Genomic DNA, 25,370 nt, shown 5'->3' with positions numbered 1-25,370 from the left:
CCTGTTCAAGTGAGCACAGCACAACAAGGTGAGTCCAAAAATGTATTGTATGCTGCTGCATAAATGATGTAATATGCCAGGGAGATTTGTATACTGTAGCTAAGAAAGTAATACTAAGTGTATGTTGTGTAGTAAGCTGTTAGTAGCCCATGTGCCTCACCCTAATAATTTGGTCTATTTTCCCCTCTTAATTTCGCGTACTGTTCTGACTTGGTGGAGCACATGTAGCCTATAGCCTGTTTTAGAGAAATGTAATCATCGAATATTGTAAGAGCTTTCAATGTCTGCTTATATGCCCCCTTTATTTATCCTACGGTTCTGACTTGGTGTACAGGGAAAATGCTGTAAGAATGGGCCATGTTCTGAATTCTGTCGCTGTACATTTCAAAAGAGCTGAAAAAATAGTTATATTGACTACGTCCGTCCTAGCTCGCTCATTGTCTTAATCGAAATTACGGATTGCCTCTTATCCGCTTATCGTCCCCTTAAGCCACATTTTGTACATCTCAATTGTCAGTAGAAACCACATTTGTTTAAGCAAGTCAGCCATATCAGCTATGTTTTTTTTAAAGGCAGTAAATGAGGCTGATGAACTGTTTCGCAGACAGACAAGGCTCTGCTGATGTAGCAGTGGTAAGGTGTTGGGACAGCTTTATGTAGGTCCTAACAGTTTGTGGGCACCATTAGTCACCGTTATAGTGCAGTTAATGTATTGTTTAGTGTTGTGTAGTGGCTTTGCTGGCTTGCATTAAAAAAAAAAAAATATTGTTTGCCCCACCAAGATTGACATGCTAAAATCGCCACTGCATTTACCTCACTCATCCTCTCTTGCTCATGTGGGGAGCTACTTCCTGAGATTTGATTGATGCAACAATCCAGCCAATGGTTAGGTGGTTGTGGTTTTGGCAGAGGGAACTGATTGGTCAGGAGTAAAAGATCCTGCCCCCAGAGCTGCATAAATCACATTTTTACTTGCAAATCTCTTTCTACAAATTTACAAAACATTTTACAAGTTCATGAATATTTTGGTAACATGACAACAGTTACAGAACTCTGTGTGCGGCAGATTCAAAATCTGCAAGTGTATTTTTTATTTACAGCAGAATATTCATACTCATAAATGGACCTGTAATAATTCTGAAAATAAATTATACTTGCAAATCTTATTGAATGTATGAACAAATGTCAAGTTACAAGTTTGCGACCATTGTTAAATCTTTCACATATGATACAAGCTTGCTAAATTAAATTACACATTTGCAATCATATTTGCAACCACGAATGTCAATGTACTACCACGAAATTCAAAATAGATGCTCACATAGTTCTGTCATCATTATAATCCTATAGATTTGGAGCACAGTTGAAAGGTTAATGCGCTGTACTTTTTAAAGCATGAGATATAATGCCTTGAGAGCATGATAATTTGGTCAAATGCATGCGACTCATGGCCAATGCTTGAGAGTTGGCAGCTCAGACTAAATGTATAATTCTACATAGAAAGAAACAGTCAACCATTGAGCTCTATCAGATAATGAAGAGACAGACTGGCTGGACTGTCAGCACCATGGGCAGACAACAACAGCAACACTGGCAAGTGGCAACTGGGCAGAGAGAGTTCAGTCAGTGATTTTCCACCCTCTTTCCCGCCGTTGTATGTTTGGCGCCAGAAGTTGTCTCGCGGACCAGTGGGCTTTGTTTGGCGCCAGAAGTTGTCTCGCGGACCAGTGGGCTTGTTCAATTGCTCGCGAAATTTACCTCAGTTTAGAGTGACTGAACTGTGGATGGTCGGATTATATTGGCTCGTTTTTCAAAACAACGGTTTCAAAAGGCAGGTAATTTAGCTAGCTAGAATACCAGGCTATAAATAGTAAAATATTGCTATGTTATTAGCTATATTGAGAATAATTTGTTAGCTCGGTAATGTACAGTAGCTAACGTTAGCTACGTTACCATAAACACGTTTGCAGTGCTAAATTACAGAAGTACAGTACTGTAACGTAGCTAGCTAGCGAACGTTACTGTGTTAACTACTATATATGTACCTAGCTAGTGCTAGCTAGCTAGCTAAAAGACTAATGCTAACGTTAGCTAGTTAACCAAAATAGTCAAATTAGCTACCTGCTGACAAATTAACACTTGATAATGATATTAACTATTTTCCTATATTTCGCACTTGTAGCTACAAGTTCAGGGGCAAAGAACTTCGAGGGAAGACAGCTAAAATGAGTTCCTCGGAAGAGGTGAGTTGAGAAATGCCTAGAAAGTTTATCAGCTAACAGTAGCTAACTAGCATAGACAAAGATACTGATGATGGGACTAGAGGACAGGGGAACAGGACTCCCATGGGTCTTGCGGGTCCCGCAGGATTCTGTCAGGAATGGGAGTCAAATTCTAGAGTCAAGTTCGGGACAGGATGGGACAGTATCAAACAGTCCACAGGAAAGGTCAGTACAGGAATAGTGTTAAACTATTTTGGGAGGAAATATGTAATGTGTGTAGCATTTCATAAAAGAAAACCAACAATGTAGGCTAGGCCTAATATAGTTTACTTAATAGAAATCGATAACAAAATAAATTGTAATTTCTCCTCTCCCAGTTCGCTCTCTGTTAGGTCCAGTTGTAGCTTCTGTAGTTACTAGGCTGCCTCAATTGCCAACCTACATCAGTTGCAGCCAAGGACCCATCACCAACATTAACATTAAACCCAAGGATAGATGTTTTAGCTCAATTTGATGGAGTTCAGTTGTCTTTGACAACAAAGGAACGAAGTACATGGCTTGTAAAAAATTCTGCGGTTTAATCAAATAGGCTACGAACCTGAGAGCGGGCATACTGTAGCTGCTCAACTCCCAACAACTTTACTGTCAATCCCAATTGTTCGAGTATTTAACTAAACCGTGCCATCTGAGGTGAAGAGTGAAAATACATTTGATTGACTTATGCAGTACTGCCGCTCAGGTTATACATATTTGATGATCATGTTGTAAATGTCAATGCCTTGTAAATGTTAATATGTGCGCAGTGCTCAGCTGTAGGCTACTTCCTAAACAAACACAATAGCCTACATATTTCTGCGCGCAACGGGATGGGAGTGATTTTTATCGGGAAGGGACAGTAATATTCCAGGGATATAGAACTGTTGCGGGATCAGGACAGCACAGGAAAACAAATTACAGGACAAGATGGGACAGGAATTCATTTTCACTCCCATGTCAACCTCTAGATGGAACCACTTAAGATGGAGAGGTAGAATTTAGCCATCTATCTATCTAGGTAGCTACTGTATCTGATATGGTGGTCCTCTGTAGCTCAGCTGGTAGAGCACGGCGCTTGTAACGCCAGGGTAGTGGGTTCGATCCCCGGGACCACCCCATACACAAAAATGTATGCACGCATGACTGTAAGTCGCTTTGGATAAAAGCGTCTGCTAAATGGCATATTATATTATATTATTATATGTTCAGGTGATTTCTGCTTGTGCCATTTGTACCTGAGCCAACATTATAGCTACACCTGCACACTCCCACTAGGATGATTTCGATGATCTGAAGACCTATTTCTCAAAGATGGAATGGACCCATCTAGTGAAATGTGAGAAAGTTCGGTACAGAAACTTGAAGAGGAACCACCTGGCTATGCTTACTATAGGTAAGTGTCCCAGATGTAGCTGAACAGTGACAAAATGACAATTTTGTAAAGATATTTATAACTTAACCCACGATAGTTAATCTGTGTTGTTTATAGTGGGAGCAAATGACGCATAGTCAGGGTTGCCAGGTCTAGCTGAAATTTCTAGCCCAATGACCACTCAAACCCCGCCCACAAGGGCTGAATAGCAGGCCAAAAATGTTTTTCCATAATGTTATCGAGCGAATTATGAAGGAATATCGACGTAATATGTATCGACATAGGCTAAGAAGAAAATTAGGTTTCCATTTAAATAATAGTTATTGTGAGCTTAAAAATAGATCGCAAGAGAAAATAGAATTTGCCCTTATTAAACTGGCCAGATCATTTTTCATCAATGGATGTTGATTTAACTTGTTTGACTGCTATGATTAAGCAATAAGGCCCAAGGAGGTGTGTTATATGGCCAATATACCACGGCTGTTCTTAGGACGTATCCCTTAGCCGTGGTATATCAAAAATCAAATAAGTCGGAAGTTTACATACACTTAGGTTGGAGTCATTAAAACTTGTTTTTCAACCACTCCGCAAATTTCTTGTTAACAAACTATAGTTTTGGCAAGTTGGTTAGTACATCTACTTTGTGCATGACAGAAGTAATTTTTCCAACAATTGTTTACAGACAGATTATTTCACTTATAATTCACTGTATCACAATTCCAGTGGGTCAGAAGTTTACATACACGAAGTTGACTGTGCCTTTAAACATCTTGGAAAATTCCAGAAAATGATGTCATGGCTTTAGAAGCTTCTGATAGGCTAATTGACATCATTTGAGTCAATTGGAGGTGTACCTGTGGATGTATTTCAAGGCCTACCTTCAAACTCAGTGCCTCTTTGCTTGACATCATGGGAAAATCAAAAGAAATCAGCCAAGACCTCGGGGAAAAAAATGGTAGACCTCCACAAGTCTGGTTCATCCTTGGGAGCAATTTCCAAATGCCTAAAGGTACCACGTTCATCTGTACAAACAATAGTACGGAAGTATAAACACCATGGGACCACGCAGCTATCATACCGCTCAGGAAGGGGACGCGTTCTGTCTTTTAGAGATGAACGTACTTTGGTGCGGAAAGTGCAAATAAATTCCAGAACAACAGCAAAGGACCTGCCATAAAAACGCCAGACTACGGTTTGCAACTGCACATGGGGTCAAAGATTGTACTTTTTGGAGAAATGTCCTCTGGTCTGACGAAACAAAAATGGAACTGTTTGACCAAATCAAATCAAATTGTATTGGCCACATGCGCCGAATACAACAGGTGCAGACATTACAGTGAAATGCTTACTTACAGCCCTTAACCAACAGTGCATTTATTTTTAATAAAAAAGTAAAATAAAACAACAACAAAAAAGTGTTGAAAAAAAGAGCAGAAGTAAAATAAAATAACAGTAGGGAGGCTATATATACAGGGGGGTACCAGTGCAGAGTCAATGTGCGGGGGCACCGGCTAGTTGAGGTAGTTGAAGTAATATGTACATGTGGGTAGAGTTAAAGTGACTATGCATAAATAATGAACAGAGTAGCAGCAGCATAAAAAGAGTGGGTGGGGGGCAGTGCAAATAGTCCGGGTAGCCATCGTTATGTTTGGAGGAAAAAGGGGGTACCTTGCAAGCTGAAAAACAACATCCCAACCGTGAAGCAAGGGGGTGGCAGCATCATGCTGTGGGGCTGCTTTGCTGCAGGAGGGACTGGTGCACTTCACAAAATAGATGGCATCATGAGGAAGGAAAATTATGTGGATATATTGAAGCAACATCTCAAGACATCAGTCAGGAAGTTAAAGCTTGGTCGCAAATGGCTCTTCCAAATGGACAATGACCCCAAGCATACTTCCAAAGTTGTGGCAAAATGGCTTAAGGACAACAAAGTCAAGGTATTGGAGTGGCCATCACAAAGCCTTGACCTCAATCCTATAGAACATTTGTGGGCAGAACTGAAAAAACGTGTGCGAGCAAGGAGGCCTACAAACCTGACTCAGTTACACCAGCTCTGTCAGGAGGAATGGGGCAAAATTCACCAACTTATTGTGGGAAGCTTGTAGAAGGCTACCTGAAACGTTTGACCCAAGTTAAACAATTTAAAGGCAATGCTACCAAATACTAATTGAGTGTATGTAAACTTCCGACCCACTGGGAATGTGATGAAATAAATAAAAGCTTAAATAAATCATTCTGTCTACTATTATTCTGACATTTCACATTCTTGCAATAAAGTGGTGATCCTAACTGACCTAAAACTGGGAATTTTTACTAGGATTAAATGTCAGGAATTGTGAAAAAAAGAGTTACATGTATTTGGCTAAGGTGTATGTAAACTTCCGACTTCAAGTGTACGTCTATTTATTCTCAGAGGCTACCCGGAACATATCCCAGTCCGCGTGATCAAAACAATCTTGAAGCGTGGATTCTGATTGGTCAGACCAGTGTTCAATAGTCCTTAGCACGGGTGCTTCCTGTTTGAGTTTCTGCGTATAGGAATGGGAGGAGAAAAATGGAGTCGTGGTCAGATTTGCCGGAAGGAGGTCCGGGGAGGGCGTTGTATGCATTGCGGAAATTAGTGTAGCAGTGAGCTAGTGTTCTTCCAGCCGAGTGCCACAGTCAATATGCTGATAGAATTTAAGTAGCCTTTTTCTCAAATTTGCTTTGTTAAAATCCCCAGCTACAATAAATGCAGCCTCAGGATATATGGTTTCCTGTTTGCGTAAAGTCCATTGAAGTTCCTTGAGGGTCATCGTGGTATCTGCTTGAGGGGGGATATACACGGCTGTAACAATAACCAAAGAGAATTATCTTGGGAGATAATACGTCGGCATTTGATTGTGAGGAATTCTAGGTCAGGTGAACAAAATGAGAATTACACCATGAGTCGCTAATCATGAAACAAACCCCCCCACCCTTCTTCTTCCCGGAGAGATGTTTATTCCTGTCGGCGCGATGTACTGAGAACCCAGATGACTGTATGGACGGGGACAGTATATCCCGAGAGAGCCATGTTTCCGTGAAACAGTATGTTACAATCCCTGATGTCTCTCTGGAAAGTAACCCTTGCCCTGATCTCGTCCACTTTGTTATCTAGGGACTGGACATTAGCAAATAATATACTCAGAAGTGATGGGCGGTGTGCGCGCCTCTCATCCCGCGGCGTTGTTTTGGGTCGGCATCTGGTATCAGTTCCAATGCCCTGGTTGGTGCGGACAAAGGATCCGCTTAGGGAAAGTTGTATTCCTGGTCGTAGTGTTGGTAAGTTGACGCTGCTCTGATATCCAATAGTTCTTCCCGGCTGTATGTAATAACACTTAAGGTTTTCTGAGCTAACGATGTAAGAAATAATACATAAAAAAAAAAATACTGCAAAGTTTCCTAAGGACAAGAAGCGAGGCAGCCCTCTCTGTCGGCGCCATTTCTACATGGCCATATACCACAAACCCCGGAGGTGCCTTATTCAGATTCAGAAATCGTGAATGTCCTCAGAGGCAATTCACATATAAAAAAGTATAATTTTTTAAATAGCAAAGGATGTTTACAATGAAGTAGGCTGGGTAAGTGCAATTTCATAGTTAAAGTGCAAGTGATAAAGGGTAATTAGTCCAACACTTTGTTAAGTTGCAGAATTGCATTCGGAATAAAAGAGTACCTGTGGCCAGGAGCTGGAATTCAGGGTGGAGTGGGTGGGAAGAGTCAACCGCTATTTTATTTGCCTTCTGGAGGGCTCTGCCCAGGCAGAGAGATGACAGTTCTTGCTGTTGCTACCCCATATGATTTTTCCGCGAGTCCTGACTATCCTATTCTATCCACGTAGTCTTCAGATATACTATATATTCTATCCACATACTGTCCATAATGTCTATACACCCATCACATATATACAGTACCAGTCAAAAGTTTGGACACACCTACTCATTCAAGGGTTATTTGTACTATTTTCTACATTGTAGAATAATAGTGAAGACATCAAAACTATGAAATAACACATATGGAATCATGTAGTAACCAAAAAAGTGTTAAACATATAAAAATATATTTTATATTTGAGATTCTTCAAAGTAGCCACCCTTTGCCTTGATGATGGCTTTGCACACTCTTGGCATTCTCTCAACCAGCTTCTCCTGGAATGCTTTTCAAAGGAGTTCCCACATATGCTGAGCACTTGTTGGCTGCTTTTCCTTCACTCTGCGGTCCAACTCATCCCAAACCATCTCAATTGGGTTGAGGTCGGGTGTTTGTGGAGGCCAGGTCATCTGATACAGCACTCCATCACTCTCCTGCTTGGTCAAATAGCCCTTCCACAGCCTGGAGGCGTGTTGGGTCGTTGTCCTGTTGAAAAACAAATTATATAGTCTCACTAAGCGCAAACCAGATGGGATGGCGTATCGCTGCAGAATGCTGTGGTAGCCATGCTGGTTAAGTGTGCCTTGAATTCTAAATAAATCACAGTGTCACCAGCATAACACCATCACACCTCCTCCTCCTCCTCCTCCATGCTTCACGGTGGGAACCACACATGCGGAGATAATCTGTTCACCTACTCTGCGTCTCACGAAGACACGGAACTAAAAATCTCAAATTTGGACTCATCAGACCAAAGGACAGATTTCCACTGGTCTAATGTCCATTGCTCGTGTTTCTTGGCCCAAGCAAGTCTCTTCTTATTATTGGTATCCTTTAATAGTGGTTTCTTTGCAGCAATTCAACCATGAAGGCCTGATTCACGCAGCCTCCTCTGAACAGTTGATGTTGAGATGTGTCTGTTACTTGAACTCTGTGAATCATTTATTTGGGCTGCAATTTCTGAGGCTGGTAACTCTAATTAACTTATCTGCAGCAGAGGTAACTCTGGGTCTTCCATTCCTGTGGCGGTCCTCGTGAGAGCCAGTTTCATCACAGCGCTTGATGGTTTTTGCGGCTGCACTTCATGAAACTTGACTGACCTTCATGTCTTAAAGTAATGATGGACTGTCGTTTCTCTTTGCTTATTTGAGCTGTTCTTGCCATAATATGGACATTGTCTTTTACCAAATAGGGCTATCTTCTGTATACCACCCGCAATAACATCTGCTAAACGTGTGTGACCAATAACATTTGATTTGATTTGACTATCTTGCCCAATCTATTTTTCTGTGCAATGTTGATATTCCCAAACTAGCAGGTCAAGCAGTAGAACAGAATGCTCTCAATTCATGGTTTATAAAAGATAACTATGATGGTTAGATCAACATAAACAAAAGTGCAGTTTCCATAGGAAATACAGTCTGTTGGCCTTTCTTAAAAGTAGTGTCAGGACACTGATCCCAGGACAGCTTGTTGTCAATGACTAGCCTAAGGTATTTTTACTCCTCCACTATTTCGATGGGCTCACCTTCTATAAGTGATGGTGTGTACATGGTAGTGTTCCTTCGAAAGTCAATCACCATATCCTTTGTTTTTGATGTGTTTAATTTTAGATGGGATGACTCGCACCAGACAGTAAAGTCATACAGAGCCTGTCCGTGCTTGGTCTCATCCCCTTTGAGGAGACTGACCAAAGCAGTGTCGGCAGCATATTTGACCAGGTGGTGCCCTGGGAACTGGCTCCGGCAGCTGTCTGTATACAATATTAATGCTATTATAAACTTGTTACCAAAGTAATTAGTAAAAAAAACAGTAAAAAAAAAATATGTTTTTATCATACCCTTGGTACACCGTCTGATGATATACCACGGCTTTCAACAAATCAGCATTCAAGGCTCAAACCACCAAGTTTATAATTAAGCAATAAGGCCTAAGGTTTTGTGGTATATGGCCAATATACCACGGCTAAGGGCTGTTCTAAAGCACGACACAACTTAGAGTGCCTGGATACAGCCCGTAGCCGTGGTATATTGGCCATATACCACAAACCCCTGAGGTGCCTTATTGCTATAATAAACTGGTTACCAACGTAATTAGAGCAGTAAAAATAAATGTTTTGTCATACCTGTGGTATGTAGTCTGATATACCACGGCTGTCAACCAATCAGCATTCAGGGCTTGAACCACCCAGTTTATGAATGGAAATAAATCCCATTTGCTCATGTGCACAACTATAGATAAATCCGACAGGAGAGTTTGAGTGATGAAGTTGGACATAGGATCTCGAAATCTGTGCAAGAAACACTTAGACGAATTTCAAAAAATGAATGTTAGGCTATTTCCAGGCAATTGTGCTGTTAATATGTGCCAGATGTTAAGACTACAACCCGTTATAAATGGCATATTTGCAAGATTTACTTGTTATTTCAATAGGCATAGGCTGCTGACAAAAATCTGGTTTATAATTGCAATTCAATGTTGCCATGGTTTGCTGAGCTAGATGCAGGTAGCCTATAGCCAACATCTAATTTCAGGGAAAAGTCCACAATGAAACTGACATTAAATGTGGAGATTGATACATTTGCGAAAGAGCTGTAACCATGGTCACAATTGATAACTTCAAATTTAATTAACTAAACATGGCCATTAATAATTGCATAATAACACAAGGCTACAACAAACTGAAGTTATAGAATATTTATTATCTATCCATTTGCCAGCTCCAGGTAGGCTACACAAGTGGCACAAATTGATTTGGTATTACTCCAGTGATATCGTCATTTCAACATAAACTCAGCAAAAAAAGAAACGCCCTCTCACTGTCAACTGCGTTTATTTTCAGCAAACTTTTTTAACATGTGTAAATATTTGTATGAACATAACAAGATTCAACAACTGAGACATGAACTGAACAAGTTCCACGGACATATGACTAACATACATGGAATTATGTGTCCCTGAACAAAGGGGGGGTCAAAAGTAACAGTCAGTATCTGGTGTGGCCACCAGCTGCATTAAGTACTGCAGTGCATCTCCTCCTCATGGACTGCACCAGATTTGCCAGTTCTTGCTGTGATATGTTATCCCACTCTTCCTATGATGCTGTGACACACCGCCCCAGACCATGACGGACCCTGCACCTCCAAATCGATCCCGCTCTAGAGTACAGGCCTTGGTGTAACGCTCATTCCTTCGACGATAAACGCGAATCCGACCATCACCCCTGGTGAGACAAAACTGCGACTCGTCAGTGAAGAGCACTTTTTGCCAGTCCTGTCTGGTCCAGCGACGGTGGGTTTGTGCCCATAGGCGACGTTGTTGCCGGTGATGTCTGGTGAGGACCTGCCTTACAACAGGCCTACAAGCCCTCAGTCCAGCCTCTCTCAACCTATTGCGGACAGTCTGAGCACTGATGGAGGGATTGTGCGTTCCTGGTGTAACTCGGGCAGTTGTTGTTGCCATCCTGTACCTGTCCCGCAGATGTGATGTTCGGATGTACCGATCCTGTGCAGGTGTTGTTACACGTGGTCTGCCACTGTGAGGACAAGCAGCTGTCCGTCCTGTCTCCCTGTAGCGCTGTCTTAGGCGTCTCACAGTACGGACATGGCAATTTATTGCCCTGGCCACATCTGCAGTCCTCATGCCTCTTTGTAGCATGCCTTAGGCACGTTCACGCAGATGAGCAGGGACCCTGGGCATCTTTCTTTTGGTGTTTTTCCAGAGTCAGTAGAAAGGCCTAAGTTTTCATAACTGTGACCTCAATTTCCTACCGTCTGTAAGCTGTTAGTGTCTTAACGACCGTTCCACAGGTGCATGTTCAGTAATTGTTTATGGTTCATTGAACAAGCATGGGAAACAGTGTTTAAACCCTTTACAATGAAGATCTGTGAAGTTATCTTTTAAAGACAGGGTCCTGAAAAGGGGATGATTCTTTTTTTGCTGAGTTTATTTATTGTATCAAATGGTAGGCTACAGTAGCCTACAATGGCATCGAAATTAATAGCCTTCTTGATGGCCAACAGATGCAAATATATAATTCTCCACAGTTTCATTGTGGACTTTTTCCCATTACAGAAGGATGGGAGGGATTTCCATCATTTCCATTTCAAATTTCCACTCGTGCAGCGCTCAAGACCGAAGAACTGAGAAGGCGTAAAACACTTAACTTCTCTTGATACGGTTTCCCATAAGAAAAGTCGACATTAGAATGCATTTTACTTTAAACCACCTCTGAGCAAATGTATCTAAAGCGCTCTAGTGTGCCTAAAGTAGTTTTCCAGTGCTTTGTCGCCTTTATATCAGTTCTAGCGCGCTAATATGTTTTTTGGAAATAGGTGTCTCCATAATGACCAATCTAAATAGCCTGCCTGCAACTGGTAAAAAGCTGTCACGATGTCCGTCTCTGTGACTCCGCTGCCTGCTGCAGCACTCTGTCAACCAGTGCTCTCAACACACACCCCCCTCTGGCCCTCCCCACCACTCACTCACTCACTCACTCACTCACTCACTCACTCACTCACTCACTCACCAGTAACAGCCTGCCTCACTGCCTGATAGTCAGCAGCAGCAGGTCACAATGAATATATTTAAACAAAAAAATTACCTTGAGAGAGAAATGCCATCGTGGCCATGGTGCAATTTAGAAGTAGCCCAAAAACCCGCAACCCGCAGCCAATACATTTTCACCTGCGACATAGTTTTAAAAGTAGACCAATTTAGCGGGAAAACATGGCAACCCTGAGCATAGTGGGCAGAACAAGCAAGGAGGTGGGCAAAGCCAAGCAAGAGCTAGCGAGATCCTATTGGCTTGTTGTAGCATGTATTTGCATATTTCCGTTAGGGAACGCCTCCTCTGTGAATTATGGGTGTGTACAAACTCAATTACACTTTGCACTCCTTCTAAACAATGCGGTTTTTTTTTTTTTTGCCAAAGCGTCAAGTCTATACAACTTAGTGCACTGTGTTTGTAACAGATTCTAGATTTGGGAACAGAAACATTTATTGAGATCAGATGTTTCATCGATGAGACAATGAGCAGAATGTGGGCCCAGTTTCACCTAATTCAATCCTCTCCCTCTAGACTGGACTTCCTCTCACTACCATATTTGGTGGTGAGAACGTTCTAAACAGACGCTTCATCGTTATAGCCCCTGTGATGTGTCTGGTTTACCCCTTCTGTCTGTGATTTTAGATTCATCACTATTATTATTATATATTTTTTACTCCTGTATTGCGCCATGTCTCTACTGTGTGTGTTGTATAGAGCAGAGTGTCTCTACTGTGTGTGCTAATGTGTCCCTCAGGGCTGAACTCCCCGGTACCTGCGTTTATGAGGAGAGGCAGACCTAAAATGGTAAACACTGCTCCGCTTCTCGCACCCAGCGACTCCGAGGAGGATGAGTGGACCCCTCGACTGGAGAGATGCCCACCAGGTAGAGCAGTAGTAGTAAATTAGGATGTTATAAGAAGTATCGTGTTAGTAGAACGATAGGACCTACCCAGATACCACCAGGCTAGTAGACTGGTAGGACCTACCCAGATACCACCAGGCTAGTAGACTGGTAGGACCTACCCAGATACCACTAGGCTAGTAGACTGGTAGGACCTACCCAGATACCACCAGGCTAGTAGACTGGTAGGACCTACCCAGATACCACTAGGCTAGTAGACTGGTAGGACCTACCCAGATACCACCGGGCTAGCAGACTGGTAGGACCTACCCAGATACCACTAGGCTAGTAGACTGGTAGGACCTACCCAGATACCACCAGGCTAGTAGACTGGTAGGACCTACCCAGATACCACCAGGCTAGTAGACTGGTAGGACCTACCCAGATACCACCGGGCTAGTAGACTGGTAGGACCTACCCAGATACCACTAGGCTAGTAGACTGGTAGGACCTACCCAGATACCACTAGGCTAGCAGACTGGTAGGACCTACCCAGATACCACTAGGCTAGTAGACAGGTAGGACCTACCCTGATACCACTAGGCTAGTAGACTGGTAGGACCTACCCAGATACCACTAGGCTAGTAGACTGGTAGGACCTACCCAGATACCACTAGGCTAGTAGACTGGTAGGACCTACCCAGATACCACCAGGCTAGTAGACTGGTAGGACCTACCCAGATACCACCAGGCTAGTAGACTGGTAGGACCTACCCAGATACCACTAGGCTAGTAGACTGGTAGGACCTACCCAGATACCACTAGGCTAGTAGACTGATAGGACCTACCCAGATACCACCAGGCTAGTAGACTGGTAGGACCTACCCAGATACCACTAGGCTAGTAGACTGGTAGGACCTACCCAGATACCACTAGGCTAGCAGACTGGTAGGACCTACCCAGATACCACTAGGCTAGTAGACTGGTAGGACCTACCCAGATACCACTAGGCTAGCAGACTGGTATTTACATTACATTTTAGTCATTTAGCAGACGCTCTTATCCAGAGCGACTTACAGTTAGTGAATACATATATATATATATATTTTTGTACTGGCCCCCCGTGGGAATCGAACCCACAACCCTGGCATTGCAAACGCCATGCTCTATCAACTGAGCTACATCCCAGTAGACTGGTAGGACCTACCCAGATACCACTAGGCTAGTAGACTGGTAGGACCTACCCAGATACCACCAGGCTAGTAGACTGGTAGGACCTACCCAGATACCGCTAGGCTAGTAGACTGGTAGGACCTACCCAGATACCACCAGGCTAGTAGACAGGTAGGGCTAAAGGAGTGGAAGGTATGCTAAAATAAGTGAAATGGTCTGTGTTACGTTTAGGGCAAACCCATTTTGTTGATATCTGGTATATCATGAAAATAAATTAAATAGAGCATGTTTTTGGACTCATTCAGCATTTATATTACTAAAACTTAAATTTAAAATGATGCTGTTGCTGCTTCCTGTTGACAAGACATATTGAGAAATGGCCCAATGTCAAAACACAGTTTGTGATATATTGAAAACATAAACTTTACTATCTACACATACATTTACAACAATAGTAATCATGTTACTTGTATTGTTTTAAACAAGCAGCTAATAAACTGCACACGCACCAAAACCCCTGTTGTTTTGACAAGTGGCAATAAATTACTCATCGATGTGGGGGGAGGGAGATATGCTCTGTGGAAACTACCACAACTCAAAAACCACATGGAGCTGGAGATATTTTTACATCACTGGTTAGAAGACAACCTGCAGAACACATTCAGCTATATTTTAGAATGTTTCATTTTGATATGGGGGTCACCAAAACAGAAAGAGAAACGCAACACTGTTCTGTCAATCACTCATCGATTATCACAGGGAGATGAGGTTGCACGTCCTGTTAAAAATAACAGCTCAAAAACCACACAGAATCTAGGAATAACGTGGGAATCACTGGTTAGATAATTTGTAGACGACAGCTAGCTACATTTTAAAGTGTTGCATTTTGATTAAAGTGGTTTGCCAACACGGTAAGTGTAACGCAATGCTTTTTTTGTTAATCACTTCCATCGATATAACGCTGTAATCAATAGAAAAAGGGGCAAACGCTTGGGTTGTAGCACTGTTAAAACGAACACTATTCAAAGGCCACACGGAAACTTGGCAGGTAGCCTAGCTGTTAAGAGCGTTGGGCCAATAACTGAAAGGTTGCCAGTTCAAATCCCCAAGCAGACTAGGTGAAAAATCTGTTGAGGTCGCTCTGGATAAGAGTGTCTGCTAAATGACCCCCCCAAAATACATGGTTGGTTAGATGAGAACTTTTAACTTTTAGCTTCTATCTAGATTTTGAATTGGTGTGGCCGCTCCGAATTGTTGGTGCCATTTGAGAAAGAAAATGATAGTGAACCCCAGTGCGTATAACAAAACCAAAGATATTAATCTGTTTTAAGTAATTGATATTTTGTCATCGTGTTGACTATAAATATTTATACTAACATCACTAATCTGAGGTAAAAAAGGCATGTAATTCCCCCCAATTCGATGTGGTTGTATAAAGTAGTAACATATACTGTCCTCTTCATGGAAAGTAGTGTAATATACATTAATTAGATATGGCAAAATCATTCAATATCTTATGTTAGGATGATAGTAAATGAAACAAACTCACAGATTTCTTAAAATAATCACAGATATCTCACTAGTTTAACCATTTAGAGATAAAAAATAAATAATTCCTAAGCACAATTTAACCAGGCGCTTTAGACTAGAGCGTCCATAGGGTCTGTGCAGCAGACTGAACGTTTGACGTCCCTAATAGAAGAAGTCTTAGTAGCCAGGTAGGGCTTATATGAATCTGTCCTCACAGCACCACGGAGCTTCCGACCCCCAACCAGGAGACCAGCAGCGTCTCAGGGAGTCTCTCAGCTTGACAAATCTGCCACACCTACAGTACAGGTAAATATTTTTTTAAATACCTGCACAGGTAAGTGTTTTTTAAAATACCTTCACAGGTGCATATTATACATCTGGGGGGTTTTTGTTTCTCTTCAGCACTACACTAGCAGATACTTGTGCTCTCAAGGACTGGAGCTATGAAGTGTGAACCAATTAATTAAATGATGATGCCTTCAGAAAGTATTCATACCCCTTGACTTATTCCACATTTTATTGGGTTGGAGCCTTAATTCAAAATTGATTCAATATATTTTTTTCTCACCCATCTACACGCAATATCCCTTAATGACAAAGTGAAAACATGTTTTTAGAAATGTTAGCAAATTTATTGAAAAGGAAATACAGAAATATTCTATTTACATAAGTATTCACACACCTGATTCATCACATGTTAGAATCACCTTTGGCAACGATTACAGCTGTGAGTCTCTTAAGAGCTTTGCACACCTGGATTGTACAATATTTGCACATTATTCTTTAAAAAATTATTCAAGCTCTATCAAGTTGATTGTTGATCATTGCTAGACAGCCCTTTTCATGTCAATTTTAAGTTAAAACTGTAACTAGGCCACTCAGGAACATTCAATGTCGTCTTGGTAAGCAACTCCAGTTTAGATTTAGCCTTGTGTTTTAGTCTATTGATCTGCTGAAAGGTGAATTTGTCTCTGTTGGAAAGCAGACTGCACATGGTTTTCCTTTAGGATTTTGCCTGTGCTTAGCTCTATTCTGTTTCTTTTTATCATAAAGAACTCCCTAGTCCTTGCCGATGACAAGTATACCCATAACCTGATGCAGCCACCACCATGCTTGAAAATATGGATAGTGGTACTCGGTGATGTGATGTGTTGTGTTGGGTTTGCTCCAAACATAATGCTTTGTATTCAGGACATAAAGTTAATTTCTTTGCCCCATTTTTGGGAGTATTACTTTAGTGCCTTGTTGCATGTTTTGTAATATTTTTCAATCTGTCATTTAGGTTAGTATTGTGGAGTAATATAAAAGATGAACGCAACATACAACAATTTCAAAGATTTTGCTGAGCTACAGTTCATATAAAGAAATCAGTCAATTTAAATACATTGATTAGGCCCTAATCTATGGATTTCACATGACTGGGCAGGGGCGCAGCCAAGGGTAGGCCAGAGAGGGCATTAGCATCTGGCAACGGTTTTGGTGGATATTCCTGCAGTCAGCATGCCAATTGCACGCTCCCTCAAAACTTGAGACATCTGTGTCATTGTGTTGTGTGACAAAACTGCACATTTTAGAGTGCCCTTTTATTGTCCCCAGCACAAGGTGCACCTGTGTAATGATCATGTTGTTTAATCAGCTTCTTGATATGCCACACTTGTCAGGTGGATGGATTATCTTGGCAAAGGAGAAATGTTCACTAAGAGGGATGTAAACAAATTTGTGCCAAACATTTTAGAGAAATTAGCTTTTTGTGTATATAGAACATTTCTGGGATCTTTTATTTCAGCTCATGAAACATGGAACCAACACTTGTTGCGTTTATATTTTTGTTCAGTGTACAGTGTTGTTGGTCCATCCTCAGTTTTCTCCTATTACAGCTATTAAACTGAAACTTTTAAAGTCACCATTGACCTCATGGTGAAATCCCTGAGGGGTTTCCCTCCTCTCCAGCAACTGAGTTAGGAAGGATGCCTGTATCTTTGTAGTGACTTGGTGTATTGATAGACCATCCAAAGTGTAATTAATAACTTCACCATGCTCAAAGGGATGTTCAATGTCAGTTTTTTGTTTAGTTTTTTTACCCATCTACCAATAGGTGCCCTTCTTTGCGAGGCATTGGAAAACATCCCTGGTCTTTGTAGTTGAACACTGCTCGACTGAGGGACCTTACAGATAATTGTATGTGTGGGGTACAGAGATGAGGTAGTCATTCAAAAATCATGTTAAACACAGAGTGAGTCCATGCAACTTAATATGTAAGTTTTTAAGCACATTTCTACTCCTGAACTTATTTAGGCTTGCCATAGGAAAACTGTTGAATACTTATTGACTCAAGACATTTCAGCTTCTCATTTTTCGTTAATTTGTAAACATTTTCAAAAACGTTGACATTATGGGGTATCGTGTGTAGGCCAGTGACCAAAATACACCACAAAATGGTGAAATAGTCAAGGGGTGTGAATACTTTCTGAAAGCACAGTATATCATGTGCTGTATGTAATTGCCACGCTGTAGATGAAGAGTGCTGACAGCTCTGTCTAGTCATCATTGTGATATTTGTCATAACACTCTGGAACCCCCCTCCTTTGGTCCTCAGCAGCCCCCCAGCAGTGAGGAGGCAGGACCCAGTAATATGAGGACAGAACAACCCCAGCCATTCCTGGAGGTGCTGACTGAAGAAGTGGCCGTCCTCAGAGACAGCAGCACAGCAGACACACACAGTGGAGGACAGGAGGCGCTAGGAGACAAGGTGTGTGTGTTACTGTCATACACATAACACAACACACAATACATTTTTATTAATGATGCTACTAAACAAAGGTAAAGTGATGATGACACACAGACCCAGTGGTCAGTTTGAACTCTCCTCTGGTCTCTTTCCAGGAGGGTCAGAGTGAAGTGACCCCCAGCACCAGTGGAGAGGAGGCAGGGAGATCCACTCAGGGAAGGGGGGCAGACACCCCAGCTGTCACTCAGAGAGGGGCTCCCTTGTTGTACTCCAAACCATCAACCTCAGGTAACAGAGACAGACAGGAATAGACTGTTAGTTTGATATTGTGATTTTATTTGGTCTGAGAGAAAAGATGAGGCACATTGACTGTTTCTGGAGTAATACATTCTATTACGTGTGTGTGTGTGTACCAGGCCTGTCTAAGAGAGAGTGTCTGGAAATGCAGAAAGCAGAGCTGAACACATACAAGCGTGGCAGAAACCTGAGAGACAGACCAAGAATCACTTACACAGAAGAGGAGGTCCCCAAAGATGACCACTACCTCTGTGAGTCTTTCGCTCTCTCAACCAGTGAAATAATCACAACTCGCTCATACTTTACTTTTGACTCTATTTTTATTTGCGAATGTAATGCTCACACTGTAGAGTCAATGTGGTTGGTGAAATAGACATTCTTACCCACCAATACCTAAATCTACCCGCATTTTTCGGGTGGCGTGTCTTAATTTTATGGCCTGGTCATTTAGCGGACGCTCTTATCCAGAAATGTATCATTCCTGTTTGTTCCTCTTGTTCTCTTCCTCTCTCTGGCTCTCTCTCTCTCTACCTCTCTGCATGTCTTCATCATCATCATCATGATAACTGACGTTTAACATATTCTATTTATATTTTTCTCTCCCAGACTGTGAGGACTGCAAGTCTTTCTTCATGGAGGAGTGTGAGCTCCATGGTCCTGCTCTCTTTGTCCCTGACATCCCTGCCCCTCTAGGAGCCCCTGACAGGGCCAGACTCACCCTGCCGTCCGGCCTGGAGGTCAGGACATCAGGCATCCCTGAAGCAGGACTGGGGGTTTTCAACCAAGGAAACACTGTGCCTGCAGGAGCCCACTATGGACCTTATGAAGGAGAGATCACAGACAAGGACCAGGCCATGGAGAGTGGATACTCCTGGGTGGTGAGAGGAGTGTGTGTGTGTGTCATCGCGCTGTGCTTACATTTTGTCCAACCTGATCAAAACTGTAAATATGAATTGTTGTTTTCCTCAGATCTACAAGAGCAAACACTGGGACGACTACATTGATGCTGGGAGAGACACTCACTCCAACTGGATGAGGTAAGCAACACTGAAGTACAGAGGAAGTCTCAGTCCTCTTCCTCCTCCTGTTTCTCTCTGTAAGTACAGAGGAATTCTCACAGTCCTCTTCCTCCTCCTGTTTCTCTCTGTAAGTACAGAGGAATTCTCACAGTCCTCTTCCTCCTTCTGTTTCTCTTTGTAAGTACAGAGGAAGTCTCACAGTCCTCTTCCTCCTTCTGTTTCTCTCTGTAAGTACAGAGGAAGTCACAGTCCTCTTCCTCCTGTTTCTCTCTGTAAGTACAGAGGAAGTCTCTCAGTCCTCTTCCTCCTGTTTCTCTCTGTAAGTACAGAGGAAGTCTCTCAGTCCTCTTCCTCCTCCTGTTTCTCTCTGGAAGTACATAGGAAGTCCTCTGTAGTCCTCTGTAGCTCAGCTTGTAGAGCACAGCGCTTGTAACGCCAAGGTAGTGGGTTCGATCCCCGGGACCACCCATACACAAAAAAAATAATAATTATGCACGCATGACTGTAAGTCGCTTTGGAGAAAAGCGCCTGCTAAATGGCATATTATTATTATTAAGTCTCTCAGTCCTCTTCCTCCTGTTTCTGTCTCTGTCTCTCTCCTGTTTCTCTCTGTAAGTACATAGGAAGTCTCTCAGTCCTCTTCCTCCTATTTCTGTCTCTCTCCTCCTGCTTCTCTCTGTAAGTACAGAGGAAGTCTCTGTCCTCTTCCTCCTGTTTCTGTCTCTCTCCTGTTTCTCTCTGTAAGTACAGAGGAAGTCTCTCAGTCCTCTTCCTCCTGTTTCTCTCTGTAAGTACAGAGGAAGTCTCTCAGTCCTCTTCCTCCTGTTTCTCTCTAAGTACAGAGGAAGTCTCTCAGTCCTCTTCCTCCTCCTGTTTCTCTCTGTACCTACAGTGGGGAAAAAAAGTATTTAGTCAGCCACCAATTGTGCAAGTTCTCCCACTTAAAAAGATGAGAGAGGCCTGTAATTTTCATCATAGGTACACGTCAACTATGACAGACAAAATGAGAATTTTTTTTCAAGAAAATCACATTGTAGGATTTTTAATGAATTTATTGGCATATGATGGTGGAAAATAAGTATTTGGTCAATAACAAAAGTTTCTCAATACTTTGTTATATACCCTTTGTTGGCAATGACACAGGTCAAACGTTTTCTGTAAGTCTTCACAAGGTTTTCACACACTGTTGCTGGTATTTTGGCCCATTCCTCCATGCAGATCTCCTCTAGAGCAGTGATGTTTTGGGGCTGTCGCTGGGCAACACAGACTTTCAACTCCCTCCAAAGATTTTCTATGGGGTTGAGATCTGGAGACTGGCTAGGCCACTCCAGGACCTTGAAATGCTTCTTACGAAGCCACTCCTTCGTTGCCCGGGCGGTGTGTTTGGGATCATTGTCATGCTGAAAGACCCAGCCACGTTTCATCTTGAATGCCCTTGCTGATGGAAGGAGGGTTTCACTCAAAATCTCACGATACATGGCCCCATTCATTCTTTCCTTTACACGGATCAGTCGTCCTGGTCCCTTTGCAGAAAAACAGCCCCAAAGCATGATGTTTCCAACCCCATGCTTCACAGTAGGTATGGTGTTCTTTGGATGCAACTCAGCATTCTTTGTCCTCCAAACATGACGAGTTGAGTTTTTACCAAAAAGTTATATTTTGGTTTCATCTGACCATATGACATTCTCCCAATCCTCTTCTGGATCATCCAAATGCACTTCAGACGGGCCTGGACATGTTCTGGCTTAAGCAGGGGGACACGTCTCGCACTGCAGGATTTGAGTCCCTGGCGGCGTAGTGTGTACTGATGGTTGGCTTTGTTACTTTGGTCCCAGCTCTCTACAGGTCATTCACTAGGTCCCCCCGTGTGGTTCTGGGATTTTTGCTCACCGTTCTTGTGATCATTTTGACCCCACGGGGTGAGATCTTGCGTGGAGCCCCACATCGAGGGAGATTATCAGTGGTCTTGTATGTCTTCCATTTCCTAATAATTGCTCCCACAGTTGATTTCTTCAAGCCAAGCTGCTTACCTATTGCAGATTCAGTCTTCCCAGCCTGGTGCAGGTCTACAATTTTGTTTTTGGTGTCCTTTGACAGCTCTTTGGTCTTGGCCATTGTGAAGTTTGGAGTGTGACTGTTTGAGGTTGTGGACAGGTGTCTTTTATACTGATAACAAGTTCAAACAGGTGCCATTAATACAGGTAACGAGTGGAGGACAGAGGAGCCTCTTAAAGAAGAAGTTACAGGTCTGTGAGAGCCAGAAATCTTGCTTGTTTGTAGGTGACCAAATACTTATTTTCCACCATAATTTGCAAATAAATTCATTAAAAATCCTACAATGTGATTTTCTGGATTTTTTTTTCTCAATTTGTCTGTCATAGTTGACGTGTACCTATGATGAAAATTACAGGCCTCTCTCATCTTTTTAAGTGGGAGAACTTGCACAATTGGTGACTGACTAAATACTTTTTTTCCCCACTGTACCTGTCTCATACTCTATTTGATAGTTGATAACCTCAAGAAATATATCTCTTGTACATAATTAACCCTCTCTCTCTCTCTCTCTCTCTCTCGCCATCTCTCTCTCAGGTATGTGAACTGTGCTCGTAGAGAAGAAGAACAGAATCTGGTGGCCTTCCAGTACAGAGGAGAGATTTTATACCGCTGCTGTAAGCCTATAGCTGTTGGAGAGGAGCTATTGGTTTGGTACGGAGAGGAGTACGCCAGAGACCTGGGCATTGTCTTCGACTACCTCTGGGACAAAAAGAGCTCTGCTAAAGGTACTTGACTCTCTCTCCCCTCTTCCTCCTCTCTTCATCCCTCTCTATCTTCCTCTGGAACATTAAGAGCACTGCCCTTACTAAACTCAGCAAAAAAAGAAATGCCCTCTCACTGTCAACTGCGTTTATTTTCAGCAAACTTAACGTGTAAATAATTGTATGAACATAACAAGGTTCAACAACAGACATAAACTGAACAAGTTCCAGACATGTGACTAACAGAAATGGAATAGTAACAGTCAGTATCTGGTGTGGCCACCAGCTGCATTAAGTACTGCAGTGCATCTCCTCCTCATGGACTGCACCAGATTTGCCAGTTCTTGCTGTGATATGTTTTCCCACTCTTCCGATGATGCTGTGACACACCGCCCCAGACCATGACGGACCCTGCACCTCCAAATCGAACCCGCTCTAGAGTACAGGCCTTGGTGTAACGCTCATTCCTTCGACGATAAACGCGAATCCGACCATCACCCCTGGTGAGACAAAACCGCGACTCGTCAGTGAAGAGCACTTTTTGCCAGTCCTGTCTGGTCCAGCGACGGTGGGTTTGTGCCCATAGGCGACGTTGTTGCCGGTGATGTCTGGTGAGGACCTGCCTTACAACAGGCCTACAAGCCCTCAGTCCAGCCTCTCTCAACCTATTGCGGACAGTCTGAGCACTGATGGAGGGATTGTGCATTCCTGGTGTAACTCGGGCAGTTGTTGTTGCCATCCTGTACCTGTCCCGCAGGTGTGATGTTCGGATGTACCGATCCTGTGCAGGTGTTGTTACACGTGGTCTGCCACTGTGAGGACAATCAGCTGTCCGTCCTGTCTCCCTGTAGCGCTGTCTTAGGCGTCTCACAGTACGGACATTGCAATTTATTGCCCTGGCCACATCTGCAGTCCTCATGCCTCCTTGCAGCATGCCTTAGGCACGTTCACACAGATGAGCAGGGACCCTAGGCATCTTTCTTTTGGTGTTTTTCAGAGTCAGTAGAAAGGCCTAAGTTTTCATAACTGTGACCTCAATTTCCTACCATCTGTAAGCTGTTAGTGTCTTAACGACCGTTCCACAGGTGCATGTTCAGTAATTGTTTATGGTTCATTGAACAAGCATGGGAAACAGTGTTTAAACCCTTTACAATGAAGATCTGTGAAGTTATTTGGATTTTTAGGGTCCTGAAAAAGGGACGCTTCTTTTTTTGCTGAGTTTATATCCTCCTCTGTTCACTCCTCTTACATTGATTTTTTTTAACCTCCTATTACATAATTATTACTCATTTCTCAATTGAAAGTCATCATTGATGTTAAATATATTTTGTGTTGTGTATTATCATACTGGTCCTGCATTTTCTCTGTTCATGTCAAGTGGGCTGGAAAAATAATGATCATGCATGCACCTTGTGAACTTCATTTCTCTTATTTTAATTACTCTCTCTTTCTCTCTCCCCTCCATCTCTCTCAGATGTGAACGCTGAGTCGTCCCACTTCCAGATCTTCTCGTGTTCTGGCTGTCCGTTCTCCTTCACCTCTCAGATCTTCCTCCTCAAGCACATAAAGAGATGTCACCATGATGAGTATGTCAGACTGTTGAGGAATGGAGAGATCAGATCAGAAAATCTCATGTCCTCCAGCAGCTCACAACACCATGGAACCACATCAGGTTCCTCCAATCCAGCTCCCACCAGGAAACAGAGAGAGACGGACAAGCCACGACCACACCGCTGTTCTCAGTGTGGGAAGAGCTTCATTAAAGAAGATCATCTCAGATCACACCAGCGCATTCACACAGGAGAGAAGCCGTTCCACTGCTCCCAGTGTGGGAAGAGTTTCAGTCAGTCAGAACATTTAAAGACACACCAGCGCATTCACACAGGAGAGAAGCTGTTCCACTGCTCCCAGTGTGGGAAGAGTTTCAGGGGGTCAGGAGAGTTAAAGAGACACCAGCGCATTCACACAGGAGAGAAGCCGTTCCACTGCTCCCAGTGTGGGAAGAGTTTCAGTCAGTCAGGAGATTTAAAGATACACCAGCGCATTCACACAGGAGAGAAGCCGTTCCACTGCTCTCAGTGTGGGAAGAGTTTCAGGGGGTCAGGAGAGTTAAAGAGACACCAGCGCATTCACACAGGAGAGAAGCCGTTCCACTGCTCCCAGTGTGGGAAGAGTTTCAGTCAGTCAGGAGATTTAAAGATACACCAGCGCATTCACACAGGAGAGAAGCCGTTCCACTGCTCCCAGTGTGGGAAGAGTTTCAGGGGGTCAGGAGAGTTAAAGACACACCAGCGCATTCACACAGGAGAGAAGCCGTTCCACTGCTCCCAGTGTGGGAAGAGTTTCAGGGGGTCAGGAGAGTTAAAGAGACACCAGCACATTCACACAGGAGAGAAGCCGTTCCTCTGCTCCCAGTGTGGGAAGAGTTTCAGTTGGTCAGAAAATTTAAAGAGACACCAGCGCATTCACACAGGAGAGAAGCCGTTCCACTGCTCCCAGTGTGGGAAGAGTTTCAGTCAGTCAGGAGAGTTAAAGAGACACCAGCACATTCACACAGAAGAGAAGCCCCACTGCTCCCAGTGTGGGAAGAGTTTCAGGGGGTCAGGACAGTTAAAGAGACACCAGCGCATTCACACAGGAGAGAAGCCGTTCCACTGCTCTCAGTGTGGGAAGAGTTTCAGTCGGTCATACAAGCTAAAGAAACACCAATGTTCTAAAAAGAGTAAAGAACTTTAGAATTCTCTTGAAATTGGACGGTGATGTATGTAATGTTCTATCAATAAATATTTATGAAAAGCATTCCAGGTGAGCTGGTTGAGAGATTGCCAAGAGTGTGCAAAGCTGTCATCAAGGCACAGGGTGGCTACTTGAAGAATCTCAAATATAAAATATTTTTTTATTTGTTTAACACTTTTGGTTACTACATGATTCCATATGTGTTATTTCATAGTTTATG

At 42.8% G+C, this 25,370-nt stretch overlaps 1 protein-coding gene across 1 annotated transcript in view; it reads left to right on the top strand.

Annotated features, from left to right (window-relative positions):
- Positions 1-1,534: 1,534 nt before the first annotated feature.
- The window catches only part of LOC311107261 (histone-lysine N-methyltransferase PRDM9-like), a gene marked incomplete at both ends in the record, with an annotated part of 47,970 nt that continues 24,134 nt past the window's right edge, over positions 1,535-25,370 (top strand). The window contains 10 exons of the mRNA XM_084149741.1: positions 1,535-1,593; positions 2,183-2,243; positions 18,211-18,363; positions 18,498-18,630; positions 18,759-18,890; positions 19,246-19,517; positions 19,609-19,676; positions 22,248-22,438; positions 23,889-24,157; positions 24,578-25,014. Coding sequence (XP_084005867.1) covers positions 1,535-1,593; positions 2,183-2,243; positions 18,211-18,363; positions 18,498-18,630; positions 18,759-18,890; positions 19,246-19,517; positions 19,609-19,676; positions 22,248-22,438; positions 23,889-24,157; positions 24,578-25,014 — 1,775 coding nt within the window. The remainder of the gene's footprint in view (positions 1,594-2,182; positions 2,244-18,210; positions 18,364-18,497; positions 18,631-18,758; positions 18,891-19,245; positions 19,518-19,608; positions 19,677-22,247; positions 22,439-23,888; positions 24,158-24,577; positions 25,015-25,370) is intronic.

This window comes from Coregonus lavaretus (genome assembly GCF_964263955.1).
Source record: "Coregonus lavaretus genome assembly, chromosome: 32".
Lineage (NCBI taxonomy): Eukaryota > Metazoa > Chordata > Actinopteri > Salmoniformes > Salmonidae > Coregonus > Coregonus lavaretus.
This window is presented reverse-complemented; position numbering and strand designations above follow the sequence as displayed.